This window comes from Entelurus aequoreus, linkage group LG02, assembly GCF_033978785.1.
Source record: "Entelurus aequoreus isolate RoL-2023_Sb linkage group LG02, RoL_Eaeq_v1.1, whole genome shotgun sequence".
NCBI classification, from domain to species: domain Eukaryota; kingdom Metazoa; phylum Chordata; class Actinopteri; order Syngnathiformes; family Syngnathidae; genus Entelurus; species Entelurus aequoreus.
Genome location: NC_084732.1, coordinates 40,139,094 through 40,156,244, shown reverse-complemented (window position 1 = coordinate 40,156,244; position 17,151 = coordinate 40,139,094). Strand labels below are relative to the sequence as shown.

Here is a 17,151-nt window from a genome sequence, read left to right as displayed (position 1 = left end):
CCAGGGTTTTTATGAGTCCGTTGCTGGTCCGCGGCGGGAGGTTGGGCTTTGATCATGAGTGCGGAGCGGATGCAGCGCGCCGTCACGGCGCACCCGCCGCGGAAATAAGGCTTTGATCATGGGTGCGGAGCGGATTCAGTGCGCCGCCACGGCGGATCCGCGACCCGCTGCCGTGGCGGATACGTTCCTGAGAGCGAGTGGACGCCGATGCGGGTCCATTTCGCGGTTCCGTTCCGGAAAGCGCGATACCTCCACGGGGGATCCGCCGCGGAGTGTTTTGCTGTGTGGGATTGAATGGATCTGCTATCCCCGTTTAAATAAAAAAAAATCATTTCAGTAGGCCTTTAAATTGTAGTCAGACAAAAGTGCATGCTTTCCTCCAACCAGATTTTAACTTAGTCATACAGGTGAAACTCAAAATATTTGATTATGGTGTCAAAGTCCATTCATGTCAACAATTCAACTTCAAATGTGAAACTAATATGCGATATTGAGAGGGACAAGCAGTAGCAAATGGATAGATAGATGGAACTCATCACATGCAACGAGAGGTATGTCTTTTGATGATATAGGCTTAGAGTTTTTTAAACCCCACATTTTCTGAGATTTTCAATTCAAGGTATTTATTAAGCTGTAAGCCATAATCATCAAAATTATATCAAAAAAAGCTTGACATTTCTTGAATTGCATGTTAATAGCCTATGTCATATATTAGTTTCAACTTGTAAATCTAAAAAAACCAGTGGCGTGCGGTGAGGTTAATGTTTGGTGAGGCACTGCATCATCACAGTCAGATTTACAAACATATGAACCCTAAATAGTATCTTATTCACCATGTGATTGGCAGCAGTTAACGGGTTATGTTTAAAAGCTCATACCAGCATTCTTTACACAACTGTAGCACACAAAAAAGCACATTTAATTATTATGGTCTTACCTTTCTTGCTGGACATCCACAAAGCCAGCCTTTGCGTGTGTACCACGCCGTTTGAAAAGAACGGGTCTTCTGTCCCGAAGTCAAAAGCAAACCTTTTAGCTCCGGCGTTGGTCTACCTTAAATTATTACCTCCTGCTTCGATTGAAAGTCCAGTTTAGAAAACTGTTTTATTTTACATATGTAATCCTCCATGTTTTTAATAAAAGTCCAGGCGAGAGGAAATTAACAAACGCTTGCAATGTAAACTTTTTTTTCTTTTTTTCTTCTGCGGCCAAGGAATGATCTCTGGGATCACTACCGCCCTCTACCACCAGGAGGCCGCATTACTGCGAGCCTCAACCAGTACGTCTTTTGCAGCAGATTTATGAATGCTCAGCACAAGAAATATGTTACACACATACAGTTTTTGACAAAATACACTGTACATTATATACCTCAGCTAACTAAACTATGCCATAGTTTAGTTTAGTTAGCTTATTTTAATTCATATAGCAATACAGTCTCACTGCACAGCAGCTCAGCAGTTAGCCGAGTCATTGTGCACAATCCATGTTGAGGCACAAATCAGTGACGTGCCTCAACTGGCTGCTGATCACCGCACTGTCTCTTCTCAGTAGTTGAACGGCAAATGTGAAAATAAAAATAAAAATAATCTAAAACTGGTGAAGTTAAATGGAAAATAACTTTAGTATAATCACTGGATACATATAACAATTTATTTTTTATTTTTTTATTTTTACATTTTTTTTCTTTCCATGATGGCAGGTGAGGCCGTGCCTCCCCTGCCTCTAGTGACGGCACGCCACTGAAAAAAACCTTTGCAAGCTATTCAATGTTTTGGAGTTTCACCAGTATATTTTCTATGATGACAAAGATTCTTGTAAGTTTTGAAAACAATAATAAATGTTACATTCTTGTGTAATTAGTTACTTTGTGTAATGAACAATACAATTATTTAATATATTACAGTATAATATATTATTATAATACTATCAATTGTGTACAGAAAGTTAATGTTATCAAGCAAATGCTAATGTAAATTATTGTAGTTGAAACAATATTACCTAAAAAAATGCTAGTTTGAGACATACCTAGTTTGGGACATACCTAGTATGGCAATAAAGGCAATTAAACATCTAAACCTCTATAATTTATGCACATGATGTTTTATCTTCTTGTCACAACTCCAGACTGGGATGTACAAACTGAACAGAGTAGAAAGAATGCTGGCCACTGAGACGAGAAAGAAAGTGTGGAGAGGGGCGTGGCCTGCGGGCCTGCCGCGGAACGGGGTGTGCAAGTACCGGCCTCGAAGAAAGCGACGGGTGAGTGGATGGCCCAGGTGGGCCTTGTTATCTAATCACCTGTCGCCTTTATTAGCAGCAGCCGGAATGTGACACGTTGCTGGAGCCGGAGTGGGAGCGAGAGAAAGAGAGCGAGACACGGACACATAAAACATTTTGATGGAAAGCAGAACACTTGCACTTTGTGAGGGAAATAAAACTGTGTTGTAACCCTGATCCGGGCTCTTGTGACAGTGTTTGGTGGTCCGAGGAACCCACTGGAGGGCAACCTCCACATAAAGGTTTTCAGTTTTTTATATGACCAAGTTCACAGAGAATGCCACTCCACAGCAGTGTCACTCTGCTATATGAGGTCACTGTGCAAACCAGACTGTGCTGCAGATTCAATAAATCAACTAGAGGGGAAGAATAACAAGAAAAATTCAAGGTTGCTAAACTTGTCTTGTCATGAAAATATGCTGTATGATTTCGAACTCAGTGCAAAAACATGTAATCGAGTTGTCTCTAATCAAACGTATTTAGCTGACATGATAGGCTGCTGTGATTTAATTAAAAGATAACACGATGAGGTGGTAACTTGTCCAGGGTGTACTTCGCCTTCCGCCCAAATGCAGCTGGGATAGGCTACAGCACCCCCCGCGACCCAGAGAGGGACAAGCGGTAGAAAATGGATGGATGGATGGAATGCTCTTTTTTAGATAGTAATTTAACAACATGTTTATTAATGTTGGTTGGGTTGATGCTTAGCACAGTGTAAAAAAAAAAAAATCGATACGAAAGTTACGATAAACTGGCAGCAGCCCAGTCGCCAGAATTTTTCCGTAACATTTCAGGGAGGGTTTTCTCCAAATTGCGAGACATGGAAAAACGGTACCACTGTTATTTATACCGTAAGATTCTGGCGACTGAGCTGCCATTTTTTATTTTGTTATTTTTCACTGTGAAATCTATGGTCATTGTTTTTACTGTGCATTTTCATAAATGGTACCACTGTTATTTATACAGTGATATTCTAGCCAAATGTATTCTTGTTTTTACAGTGCATTATTATAACTGACCGTTATTCTGTGGCCCGCAACGCCACGTCACAGTTTATGATTCTCAAGCTGTGGTGGTACGCTGCGGGCCTCATCTAGTGGTACACTAAAGAATCACTTGATTAAAGTACAGTGCTTTATTTTCTGTGTAATGTGGCCCAAAATAAAAATAAATATATTTGTTATACAAAACTTCTGCCTTTTTTAATGAATACTAGGGCCTACTACGTTACTGTATTTTAATGTTGGTCATTATGTTGGTACTTGGAGAGGCTATTTTTTTCTGAGGTTTACTTGGTGAAAGAAAATTGAGAAATGCAAGTTTAGTGTAATTGTGGCCCACGTACCCTGGGCGGCTGATAGAAAATATATTATTACAGCACAACAAACACACATTAGGCAATGCCATTTGTATGTTTAATTTTACATTTACAATGACTTAAGGCCTACCATATCTCAGGGTCATTACTATAGTTGCTGTTAGACGTAGTTAACACATTTAGTCACGTAGATATAACGTGATTCTTAAGGGTTACGTTTAGTATTTGAGACCCCTGCTGAACATGGAAATGGAAAATGGAAAAACCTTGCCATTGTTATGTTTACGTTAAAGTTCTGGTGACTGAGCTGCCAGTTTTTCTTTCTGTGACATCTATTTTTACAGTACATTACTGTAAAATTCTGCCAGTTATTTACCGGAAAATACACATGAAGGGCTGGACGAAGTAGCTGGGGTAGAGGGCCAAACTGCTGCCCCCGCGACCCGACTTCGGATAAGCGGAAGAAGATGGATGGATGGATGGATGATATTTAAAAAAAAATTGATTGTGCATCTTACTGGGAGATGTTTTTTAAATGTTGTTTATCTTATTTACTGGATACTTGACAGGAGTATCACCTCTCAGTATACAGTATATGTAGTTAAGTTCACCACTGTGAACTATACAAGCACAATAATCAACATTGTTTTTATACTGTATTTCATTAAATTGTGCTTCTTAAAGAATATAGTGAGCGTATATATTACGGCACTCCCTATAATTATTAATGAAGCCACCAGAGCATAGATCATGAATATTTCCTGATTTAAAATCCATAATGAACCTCATAGTGTCAAGACGTGGACTATGGTGCAGTTTCCTGCGTGGATTGCTTTCCCTGGGTGCAAAACAACTTGACTGGACATCGGATGAAGGTAAAGACATATTTTAATTCTAACAAAGTACAAACAAAAGGCGCGCACAAGGCGGAGAACAAACTTGGCTATGAAAACAAAGATTAGCCCAAAGGCAAAACTATGGACATGAAACAAAAACACTTACTGTGGCATGAGCGGAGCATGAAATCAACATCAGGTAACATGAGTACCACGGGTAGCATGGGTATCATCAGGCCGACTGCCTGGCAACTACAACCTTAAATAGTCGTGACATGTATAACAACAGGTGCGTGAGTCCGAACGTGAAACAGGTGAAACTAATGGTCGTCATGGTGATAAAGCAAGGGAGTGAAAACAGGAACTAAAAAGAGTCCAAAAACCAAACAGAACATAGCCAAACAAAAAAATTATCAAAATACATGACAGAGTTCCCCCTTTTAAGGACAGATCCCAGATGTCCAAACGAAACAACGATCAAGAGTCATGGAAGGGCTGGAGGGGGACTTGGCGGTGGGTTGGCAGACCAAGTGGTCCCGAATCCACCGGGGCAGAGTTAGGTGGCGGCGACGCGTAGAACGCCACCGCACCTGACGAGGTATGTGACCCGGGAACGGCCACATCCGTGGCCGACGAGGAGGTAGGCGTACTTGGCGTGGCGGACGACCCGGGAATGGCCACATCCGTCGTAGCAGGCGTGGATGCGCGTGTCCTCGTCGTGGCAGGCGGCGAAGCTTGGCGTGGTGCGGCAGGCGGCGAAGCTTGGCTTGGGTCCTGGCTTGGGTCTTGGCGGCTTGGGTCTTGGCGGCTTGGGTCTTGGCGGCTTGCGTCTTGGCTGCTTGGGTCTTGGCTGCTTGGGTCTTGGCTTGAGTCTTGGCGTTGTGGAGCTGCGACTGGCGGCACTTGGCGTCGTGGAGCTGCGACTGGCGGCACTTGGCATGGTGGAGGTACTGAAGCTTGGCGTGGTGCAGGTACTGAAGCTTGGCGTGGTGCAGGTACTGGAACCCGCCGTGGTGCAGGAACTGGAACCCGCCGTGGTGCAGGAACTGGAACCCGCTGTGGTGCAGGAACTGGAACCCGCCGTGGTGCAGGTACTGGAACCTGCCATGGAGCTTGGCGTGGTGCAGGTACAGGAACCCGCCGTGGTGCAGGTACTGGAACCCGCCATGGGGCAGGAACTGGAACCCGCCATGGTGCAGGAACTGGAACCCGCTGTGGTGCAGGAACTGGAACCCGACGTGGTGCAGGTACTGGAACCTGCCGTGGACTTTGGCGTGGTGCAGGTACTAAAGCTTGGCGTGGTGCAGGTACAGGAACCCGCCCTGGTGCAGGTACTGGAACCCGCCGTGGTGCAGGTACTGGAACCCGCCGTGGTGCAGGAACTGGAACCCGCCGTGGTGCAGGAACTGGAATCCGCCGTGGTGCAGGAACTGGAACCTGGTGTGGAGCTTGGCATGGTGCTAGCCTTGGTGCAGGTGCTAGCCTTGGAGCTTGGCATGGAGCTAGCCGTGGAGCTGCGACAGGAGCTAGCCGTGGTGCTGGTGCTAGCCTTGGAGCAGATGCTAGCCTTGGCTTTGGTGCTAGCCCTGGCGTAGGTGTTAGCGTTGCCGCAAGTGCTAGCCTTGGCTTTGGCGGAGGTGGCCTAGCTGGGGGTTGCAGCTTGGCACGCCGAAAGACTGGTGGTGGTGGCCGGGCTGGAGGTTGCGGCTTGGCATGGTGAAAGACTGGTGGTGGTGGCTGGGCTGGAGGCTGTGGCTTGGCCTGACGAAGTATCCCCAAGGAGCGGACAGCAGACGCGCTCCCCGCGGTCTGGAATTGTTTTTAGGGGTAGGTGCAGGGAGGTCAGGGGGGGGCAGAATATTCCCCTCTAAATTGTCCAAAATGTCTTTCTTTCTTCCCCACCTGGGTTTTTGTGGGTGGAAAAAAAAGAAAAGTTTTGTGACGTGGGCGTGGCTTGAGTCTTGGGGGCGGGGCATGAGATTGGGATGACCTGGATTGACCAACTCTAATTTCTAAAAACATGTCCTGATAATGTTTTATCATGGTTTTAGAGTCTTTTGTTGGCGGTGGCTGACAAAAAGAAAAAGAGTTCAGGGAAAAAAAATCTTGGTCTGTGATGTCATCCAGGGGCTGCAGCCTATTTCCGGAAGGGGTGAAGCCTGCGGGAGCGACGCGTCCTGTCCGCTCGTGGAAGCCTTCCCTGGCGTCCCTCGCTTCCGGGGTTGGGGCGACGCGCCAACGTCGCCGGGCCAGACGAAGCTTATCGGGATCAATTTTACGCTAGGACTCCACATGAGATCTCGAGCTATCATGGCACCTAACTTACTTACTTACTTAATCCTAATAGTTGTGACATGATTAACAACAGGTGCGTGAGTCCGAATGTGGAACAGGTGAAACTAATGGTCGTCATGGTGACAAAGCAAGGGAGTGAAAACAGGAACTAAAAAGAGTCCAAAAACCAAACAGAACATAGCCAAACAAAAACATGATCAAAAGTAATTAAATATTACCTTAAAGCTCATCACACCAACACGTTTTAAAATAAATAATGCATTTTTTTGTGATGCTCCTCCTCGACAGTCCTCAAGTGCGTACAGTAGAGTAGATCATCAAGCAGCATTCTCCTCTTGGCATGAGAACTACAAAGACTTATTTTGACTTTTACGTGTGAATGTTTGTAACAGCACCCTGCTGTGTCTGTCTGCCAACACTTGTCTTACTCAGACTGTAGCTACCTCAATAAAGGCTAATTGGCCTGTAAACACCACCACTTTCCAAGAGTGTACAACTAAACGTATACTATATTTTATGTGGGCAAATTTTGGAGTGAAAATGAATTTTGATGAGTTGAATGCATTCAAATCATTTAAAAAATAAAGTAAGAAGTTGTGTTACTGTGAAGATGAAAAATGAATATTTTGACTATGTTCACAGTGTGTTTACATTTTTTTTAAAAATACCCTGAAAGGGACAAGCGGTAAGAAATGGATGGATGGATGGATTCATATTCATGATATTTTGGAGAAAACGCTCTTTTGCACCATCATAAACGATCCTGATGAACACATGCTATTTAAAGCTCCCCTGTTATGCACAATTTTAATATGTGCCCCTAGAGCCTGTTTATGAGCACCAAACTAGAAAAAGTCTATAATCTCCATCACTTAATTGCTCCATTTTTGAGAGGAGAGGGACTCATATGGTCCCTTTTCAAGTTCCAGGTCATAAATGAAAAACCTAACACATGACAACCCGCTCTACGTATATGCCCGCCACTTTACAGAGGAAGGTTTTGTTATAAAAAAAAAAGCAGGCTTTGCTACATATCTTAAAAATAAACCAAGGAGCTCTACCAACTAACCACCAGTCAGCTACAGACAGGAAACTTTGAGTCATTATTTTAATAATTGTTTTATTTTGTTTGTCTTTAGCAAATAAACTAACCTAGCCTGATGTTGTTAAAATATGACAATGTTAATACTCTAACTCACAAGGCTATGCTCGTGTCGTTTGTGTCCTCCTGTCCCACTCCATTGTTGTATGTGATGTACAACATTTACTGAATCTACAATGGACAAGTGCAGAGTTTCAGTGCATATTTTAAAAAAATGGATAAAAAGCACAATAGGCTTCTTGGCGTTACACACTGTCAAAAACAGGTGTGGGCAAATACTGCTCATTAGCATTAAAGCTACAGACACACAAAACAACATATTCCCAGTAGGGCTTACTAAAAGCACTTTTTAAATGGTGAAATTCAGTGGTCCCCAACCTTTTTGTAACTGCGGACCGGTCAACGCTTGAAAATAAGCATGGTATATTTATTTATTTTTATCTATTTTTTTTGTCATAAAAAAATACAATCATGCGTGCTCACGGACTGTATCCCTGTAGACTGTATTGATCTATATTTCTATATAATGTAGGAACCAGAAATATTAATAACAGAAAGAAACAACCCTTTTGTGCGAATGAGTGTGAATGAGTGTAAATGGGGAAGGGAGGTTTTTTGGGTTGGTGCACTAATTGTACGTGTATCTTGTGTTTTTTATGTTGATTTAATAAATAAATAAAAATATATATATATATATATTTTTTATTTTTTTTTTTTTTTTTTTCTTGTGCGGTCTATTTCTTTTTTTCTTGTGCGGTCCGGTACCAATGGATCCATGGACCGGTACCGGGCCACGGCCCGGTGGTTGGGGACCACTGGTCTAATTCCAGCATCAAGGCTAGATTTTGGCCAACATCCTTTAAATACACGACTGTGGGATTCTGAGACTCTTTTAAAATTGTTCAAAAATAGACTGAAACCTTTTAGATTCTGACCTAAGCTTTAGCTCACCTGGAAATGTCCAATGTAGTCCTCTTCTTGGTCTCCTAGTGTGCCCTCCTTAAGGGCGATGAGGGTGAAACCTCTGAAGTAGGATGGGCTGGTTGCAAACAGAGTCACTGGATGGAGGTAAAAAGAAGAGTAGCACAAAGCATTAGATGTCAGGAGACAACATCAAATTAACTATGGTTATATTTACTGTACAGTCAATGGAACAAATAGTATTGGGCCCCCGACAATAGAGGGATTCTTTAGGAAATTGCTGCAATTCCTAATTGATGAATGTCATATTTTTGTGAAACCCCTTAAATTAACACTATCATTATGGTGGTTTAAAGGCAACATCAGAAAAAGCTGAGTGACTGTCCAAATATTTGTGGACCAATCTGTACAACATTGCCATGCAACTTCCATGTAACCTTGCAGCATCCAGATTGGACGTGCAATATGATGTTTTGCACAAATCCAAGTGTTGTTTTATTCAGTAATACTATTTATGAAGGTGAAAAAAACAGTAAATCATAAGCATGACTACAGCATGGAAGGAAGCAACAAGGCTCAAGCCAGCTTTACTTTGGAACAAATCAAGCAACACTCTAAAGCTATGTTAAGATTTCGGCTTTGTGTTTGCAAAAACATCATCAATTGTCATTTCAATTGAATGTTACAAATTAAAAGCTTGGCAAATTGAACAAAAAAAAAATAGGCCTGTGTGTGTGGGGGCAGGGGAGACTCGCCGAGTGCCGATAAAGAGAGATTGCTCAAAGGAAAACGACAAGGTGAAAAAAAGAAAAATTCCCATAGAAGATGAGAGAGAGGTTTTGTGATCATTTAAAACCGAAATTGACAGACATTGTGATGAAATGTTACCACTGTCAAATTGAGCTGGCATTTCCCCATTGCTGGGTTGCATATGATGTCAGGTTAGTTTTTTTTCTCCGCAGCTTTATTCACATGATGGTCAACCAACTAGAGCGTAGCCTTAAAACTAGTGAGAATGAGTCTAGACTTTGAGCAGGAAATGCTGTATTGCTGTTCTGTTCTTGAGTGTTCGTCTTTCAAATACAGAGATAGGAAAGAGCTTTCATAGACTCCCGAAGGAAGTGGTTCAAGATGGTTATAAAGTCAAGGAAAAAACAAAGGTGCATCAAAGGAAATGGCCTTTAAAAATATCCCGATCATCACCTTTTGGAATACAATCGGATGCCCGTGTCTGCAGCCATAACTTTGTAAAATGTTTGAACATTTGATTTGTTTGAGAAACTTTCGGTGATACAATCGACATTATCCTCTTCTATATCAGTAGTGTTTGAGAGCAGAACTAAACATAAAAAAGGATAAGAGATCGCATTAGTTTGTGTTCTTATGTAATTACTGCGCCTAAATATAACTAAAAAGACCTGGTTGTGCAAATAAACGTGTAATAATTATTGTGAGTGTTTGTCCAATCCACCGTATTTTCATTGTTGATTTTTGTAACAGAAACTAAAAGCTTAGTTGTTGCGCAGGAAAGCCAAGTGCTTTATTCAACACGGATGACCACATTATAGCATCTATGTTGCTATTTGTTAGCAATCAAGCATCAATAAAATATCCTTAATATCTTTAATAAACTCGATGAATAAATCTCTCGTAGGTTCAACAGCATACACTGAATCTTGATATTGCTAGCAAACATTGCTGAACAACAAGGACATCTATAGCTAAATAATGAGACAAAATATGAACTTCACACCAAAAAAATAACTGCAGACATGAATTGTAGATGAGACTAATATTTGTAGTAAAAATCAACTGCTAACAAACGTATTGCTTTTACCATTAGCATCACAATCACAGCAGCTTGTTATGTCAATCAAATACGTTACTTAGTGATGCACAAATAAATCCAACTTTGTCTTTCACAAATGTATGCCTAATTTGCAGAGGTGGGACCAAGTCATTGCTTTGCAAGTCACAAGTAAGTCTCAAGTCTTTGCCCTCAAGTCTCGAGTCAAGTCCCGAGTCAAGACAGGCAAGTCCCGAGTCAAGTCCAAAGTCAAGACTGGAAAGTCTCAAGTCAAGTCACAAGTCCTGCATTTTGAGTTTCGAGTCCTTTCAAGTCCTTTTAACCACAGACTAATATTTTTACACAGATTGTGTATGCTTTTATACCGCTGTATTTATTTATTAAAACAAGTGCATTTGAAATTGCAGGAAAAAAAATAGTACTGACATTGCAATTCATAATAGCACTATTAACCAGTCATTTTAATAGTTTATACAATTTTAAACATTTAACTCATTCCTTTACAGAATAAACACATTTGCAAAAACAAGTGCAACTGTACTTATTTGTACAAAAGTGTTAACATTGTATTTCCATGGCATATTGCATTGTAACTAGTTCCACAGCAGTTTCTATTCTGTTCTTACCTTATCTCATTGATCTCATCTCATACTGAATGTGTGTTTATGTGTGCGTACACATGAAAAACATAACAAATACATGAACATAACAATGAACAGAGTTGTACTTTTTAGATGTCAGGGCCCTATGCAATATGTACACATAGTCTTAATATAGTATACATTTTAACTGACCTTTATTTGACTATGTTTGTCTTTTTGTAGGTGGCTAAAATATGCGGTGCTGCTGACCGCCGTCTAACGTTATGTTACTGTGTGTGATACAATGACTAACGTAACGTTAAGTTTAGGTACCTCATGCAACCCTGCTTAAAAAAATCACTTGACAAAAAGTATGAATAAGGAAGCAAACTGCAGTGGACGCAACATATTGCTGTGTTTGAAATTATGTTATAACCATAGACATCTTATAAGTAGACGCAGTATTGGTTGCTGTGACGCGAGCAAATTGCATCTTGAAGTGGTGATGAGGAGCCGGCGAGCAGCCTAAACTGACAGTTGACAGGTAGAAAACAAAGATGCCGGGCTGGTGTTCAGCGTTTTCCTGCTCAAATGAGCGGACTGTTGAAAATAGGAATCGGGGGATTACTTTTCACAAGTAAGATTTAACATTAATGTACTTTTGGTTGTATTTTATGAAAATAACATTACCACAGAGTTAAGAAGGAGCAAAGATCTTCAATATTTGTATGTGAAAATCACAAACAAATCTTCTGGGGGAGGATGACGCCCCTACAGGGATTTGGTTTACAAACTTTCAGCCCCACCTAAAACAAAATTCACCAGCCGCCACTGATTATGATGCATTCTCATTTTAGGCAAACTATCTTTTTAATATGTTAAGTTATTCTGGTATTATTTGTATTAGCTTCTGTGTGTTCTTTCCAGAACAAAACGTAGACGTTGTGTTGTGTGTTTACCTTACACAAGACATTGTACTTGGTGGCTTTCCAGTGCTGACAGCGAACCTTCACTTCCCATAATTGTCTCCTTTCTGGGTTGCTGGGAAAGCGATATAAAATTGGATGGATGGATAGATGGAAAAACTAATGCGAAAGCTCCAAAAACAGAGCATGAGCTCAACCTTGGTAGCAGTCATGGCACCCTGTAGTCCTGTGATTGCCTTTTGACCAATCATGTCGGAGATGGTCTTAAACGGGTCTCTCTACACATCTGCCACTAACGGTACACAGCATCAAATCTAGTGGTACGCCAAAGTATCACCTAATTGAATATTGTTATGATGTGACCCGAGTAGTTATCAAAGGTTTATCAGCCATCAATGGCAGTTGTTACAATCCGACTACTGTAGTAGTCGACAACAAAATAATCAAATATGACACAAACACAACTGTCTTAATTCGTCATTTCTATCACTCAACACGTGTGGGAACTGAATGTTCTCCACATTATCCGATACGTCCGTCCTTTTCCCAGCCTCCCAGCCAACAACACACAGAGCACAAGTAAACAATACATTCAAATACTGTTCAAACTGTGTGTAATGTTACGCTTGCCATAAATATTAAATATACGTGGTAAAATAAACATCTGCTTTGTTTGTATTGAATACTTAGACATACAGTGCTACTTTATTTTAATGTTGGTCATTATGGTGGTACTTGGAGAGGCAATTGTTTTGTAAGGTAGTACTTGGTGAAAAAAGTTTGAAAACCACTGCTCTACCACATTTGGAGATATCCACTGATGTAAATAAGACAAAATATGTCACTAAAGTCTCAAAATCAAAACAGGTCGTTTGGAGCAAGTTCATAAGAAGGCAAGATTGTTTTAGATATACAGATTATCTGTTTTATTTATTATTATTTTAATGTTTATTTAATCTTCATATGTCTTTCTTGTTTTTTATCCTTTATCTCTACTCATGGTCCTTACTATTACTTACTATTTTATCATTTTTACTTTCCAACGTTCCTCTGAGGTTATTGGCCGTGCTGTGGGGGCGCTTTGTGTCAGCGTCCTGGTGGCCATGGTCTAATGACCTCCTGCTGCAGATGGCTCCTGTGATAGTGTTTACTCACATGTCTCCTCAGTACTCAGCCATGCATTCATTTGTTCATATACTGTAGTTGCATGTGTGTGTGTGTGTGTGTGTGTGTGTGTGTGTGTGTGTGAATATGTGATAATGGGGGATCTGGGTCATCGGGGTATTGCTTTTAACTTTGTAAAGCACTTTGCGTTGCATTTTTATAATGTATGAAAAGCACTTTATAAATTAAGTTAGATTGATTGATTGAGGTATCTTCACCATAACTCCATGGTTTGGTTTTAAATTTCCGTATGGGGATCCCAAATACACAAAAAAACAGGTACCAAAAGGTAAAAAAAGTTGGTTTTGCATAATAGGACCCCTTAAATAAATCTAAATACTTACCATAAATTCGGGACAATAAGCCGCTACTTCTTTCTTATGCTTTGAACCCTGCAACTTATAAAACGGTGCGGATAACTTGTGGATTTTTCTTCGCTGACGGACATATTGCAAACATATTTAATAGAAAAACAAGCAAAGACACTGAATAGATGTGTTATTGTTTGTGCTTTGGCGCCATCTTTCGAACAAGTTCGCTTACTGCAGCTGCTGCAATTCTGCATTGCCCTTCTGTTTAGGGTCGAGCTTTCAACCGGAAGTACACGTGCTGTTTCGTCCTCTAATCGTCCGTAGCGTTTCTACCCGTACAGATTTTTTATTCATCACTCCAAGCAACGTTTTTAAGTTTTACAATATAACTAAAACAATTCTTACTTACTAAACCGTCCCATGTGTGATGTTTGCTGGAGTGTTTTCATGCATATTTCTACATGCTATCGTGACGTAACAAAGCTAGCATCGTTAGCAGTAGCCAATATGGTAACACGTGTTCAAGTGTCATTGTTAGTATTATTAACTTACAATTGCATTCTTTTTTGCATTGTTTCAGTTTCGTAAATTCACCAAAACGACTTATTGAGTCTGTTTATCTGATTTGAGCGCAAGCTTTCGCAGCTATGTGTCATGACGATGACTTCTGATTTTTTTGATCAGCTGTTTTACTGCCGTGTTACTGACACCAATTTGAAACCATTAATGCAGGGGTGTCAAACGTACGGCCTGCGGGCCGAATCAAGCCCGCAAACAGGTTTTCTCCGGCCCGCGTGATGAGTTTGCTAAGTATAAAAATGAGCTGAAATTTTTGAATGAAAGAAACTGCTGTTCTAAATGTGTCCACTAGATGTCGCAATAGCAATTATTTGTATCTTTGTAGATTATGTTACATATGTAAAAAAAAAATTCACCACAAGATGTTAGTTAGTGCACCAGTTGAGGAAAATGAGCACACTACATGAATAACATCCTGTAATTTGATTTTGATATTATTTTTGTATCTTAAAAGATTGAAACATTGTCACATTATTTATTCAGAAAGTATAAATAACGACAAATAAAGATAGAATACTATTAACCGCAACATGTAAGTGTAAAAAAAAAACTAACAACATTATGATTTCTATATTTTCAGAATGTGCTTGTTCTATTTTTAAACAAAGAAAACAATCTGATGTTGTCTTTATTTTTAAGTTATCGTGCCGTGATTTTACCAGTCCGGCCCACTTGGGAGTAGATTTTTCTCCATGTGGCCCCCGATCTAAAATGAGTTTGACAACCATGCATTAAGGTATGTAAATAAACATTTACAAATGTTTTCTTTGTAAATAATTCATTTTCCAATGTGGTCCAGTGCAGCTAATACTATATATGGAATATATATATACCAATATACTCTCTATAGCCCGGAATATACAGTAGATATCTGCTTGTCAACCCTGACATATGATTTCAAAGCAATTTACCCATCAATCTGTACGTAAACATAAGATAATTAAAATGCATAGTCAAGTTGTCGTTAGGTGACTATACATTAAAATACATATATATTTACTGTAAAAAAAAAGAGGCCATCAGAGGGTGGGCAAGAAGGCTATTCAAAAGAACATTGCCGCGACCCCAAAAGGGACAAGCGGTAGAAAATGGATGGATGGGTAGACTTGTCTGTCTAAGTTTTAGATAACATTTAATAAAAATAATCGAAATAAATAAATACAATAAAAAAATATTAAATTATTGTTGTAATTTTTATTTCAAAAAATTCCTTGACTATTTTAATGACATTCCAAGTGAAGAGTCTCCAAACTTACTCAAATATAAAGAATAAAGGACCCCCACTGACCTCTGTAAGTGCTCCCTGGCTGATATCTCTCGGGGTCTCCTTCCACGCGGAGCCTGAACTCGTTGTTGCCGTCCCTCCTGGTGCTCTGCGCCCGCAGGATGCGGCTGCAGTAGCCGTCCGACTTGGCGCCCGAGTCGGAGGGCTCTTCGCTGGACGTGAACATGTCGCACGCCGCCGTGGACAGCAAGCACAGCAGGAGCATGAAGCGTGGCTGCATCCCGCTGGAAGGCATCCGGAAAGCTTTGGGAACTTGGCGAGAGGAGAGCCAGAGAGCATGCAAACTTCCAAACAGGGTGAAAGTGTTGTCTGCTAGCAGGCTGCATCCATGCTGGACAAAGGCGACGGACCGGCTGGGGTGTGATGCGCACTCTCCGGGGGAGACGTGCACACTGGAGGCGGCTGCTGGTAGTGAAGTGCAAAGAGGATAATAGCAGGGGTCTCGCGTGGAATGAGTGTTGTGCTGCTGTCTCCACGGCCACAGCCCGTCATGTTGACCAACCAGCAAGCGAAGGCAAAGACAAACAAACGGAGGCAATGCTTGGACATGCTGGACTGTCTTCTAATAATCTAAGGCATCCTACACCGTTGCCAGGGTGACTAATTGTTAAACCTTTATAATTGCTAATTAACAATTTGTTTTGTTTGTAATGATGGGAATAGAAATAAGCATCACCATCCTAAAGTATTTTGTTTTGACACAGTAACATTTTGACATTCTTCACATCATATACCAGGAAGCAAGTACACATTTTGGGGTGGAAGCTGGAAAAAAAAGGCACCCATCTTGAAAATGATTCACACAATTATTATTACTACCAGACAAATCACAAGATATTTTCAATACGTTAAAAGTTAAAAGTTAAAGTACCAATGATTGTCACACACACTCTAGGTGTGGTGAAATTTGTCCTCTGCATTCATACTTGCCAACCCTCCGTTTTTAGCGGGAGAATCCCGATATTCAGCGCCTCTCCCGACAACCTCCCGACAGAGATTTTCTCCCGACAAACTCCCAGTATTCAGCCGGAGCTGGAGGCCACGCCCCCCCCCAAAAAAAGTCTGCGCAGCTGCGATTGTACCTGACCAGCCTCCGGGTACAAGTACTGGAGTACCAATTGCTTGCCAGGGAAGATCTTCCCCAGGACGCAAGGATTGACGGTTTTGGGCCATGCTAGGAGAGATGGAAGATTCCACACTCTCGTGCATTTGATGAAAGCACTTTTGTGCGTGCCACACAGCAATGCATCATCAGAGAGGGTGTTCAGCATGGTTAGAATGAGTTGATGAGTGTTGTGTGTGTGTATATGTGTAAATAAATGAACACTAAATTCAAGTATTTATTTTATATATATATATATATAGTAACGGTGTAGAAACAGACGTTCATTATGCTTGATTAATTATGAATGAAGTGTTGCAACAGCGCCTGTTGCTGGTGAGAAGTGGTATGTACTTTACCTGCTAGAAGTGCTCAGAACTGTGACGCCTTCCAACTGATAATCCCGTGACCCAAGTGGACTCACAGTCTCACAATTTGCACTGTTTTGCAGGACACTGTAATAAAATAAATTCATAATCTACCTGGTGCCAGTGATTGTTGAAGCGACAGCAGTGTGGAGCTGCATTTTGCCACATACAGTTGTGGACCGTCACAACACACACATATATATATATATATATATATATATATATATATATATAATATATATATTATATATATATATATATATATATATATTATAT

General features: G+C 40.9%; 1 protein-coding gene across 1 annotated transcript in view; it reads right to left on the bottom strand.

Moving 5' to 3' along the window:
* The window catches only part of spon1a (spondin 1a), a 200,639-nt gene extending 184,299 nt beyond the window's left edge, over positions 1-16,340 (bottom strand). The window contains exons 1-3 of the mRNA XM_062026768.1: positions 16,277-16,340; positions 15,409-15,810; positions 8,783-8,889 (exon numbers count right to left, since the gene is read on the bottom strand). Coding sequence (XP_061882752.1) covers positions 8,783-8,889; positions 15,409-15,810; positions 16,277-16,325 — 558 coding nt within the window. The 5' untranslated portion in view covers positions 16,326-16,340. The remainder of the gene's footprint in view (positions 1-8,782; positions 8,890-15,408; positions 15,811-16,276) is intronic.
* Between the last annotated feature and the right edge of the window lie 811 nt (positions 16,341-17,151).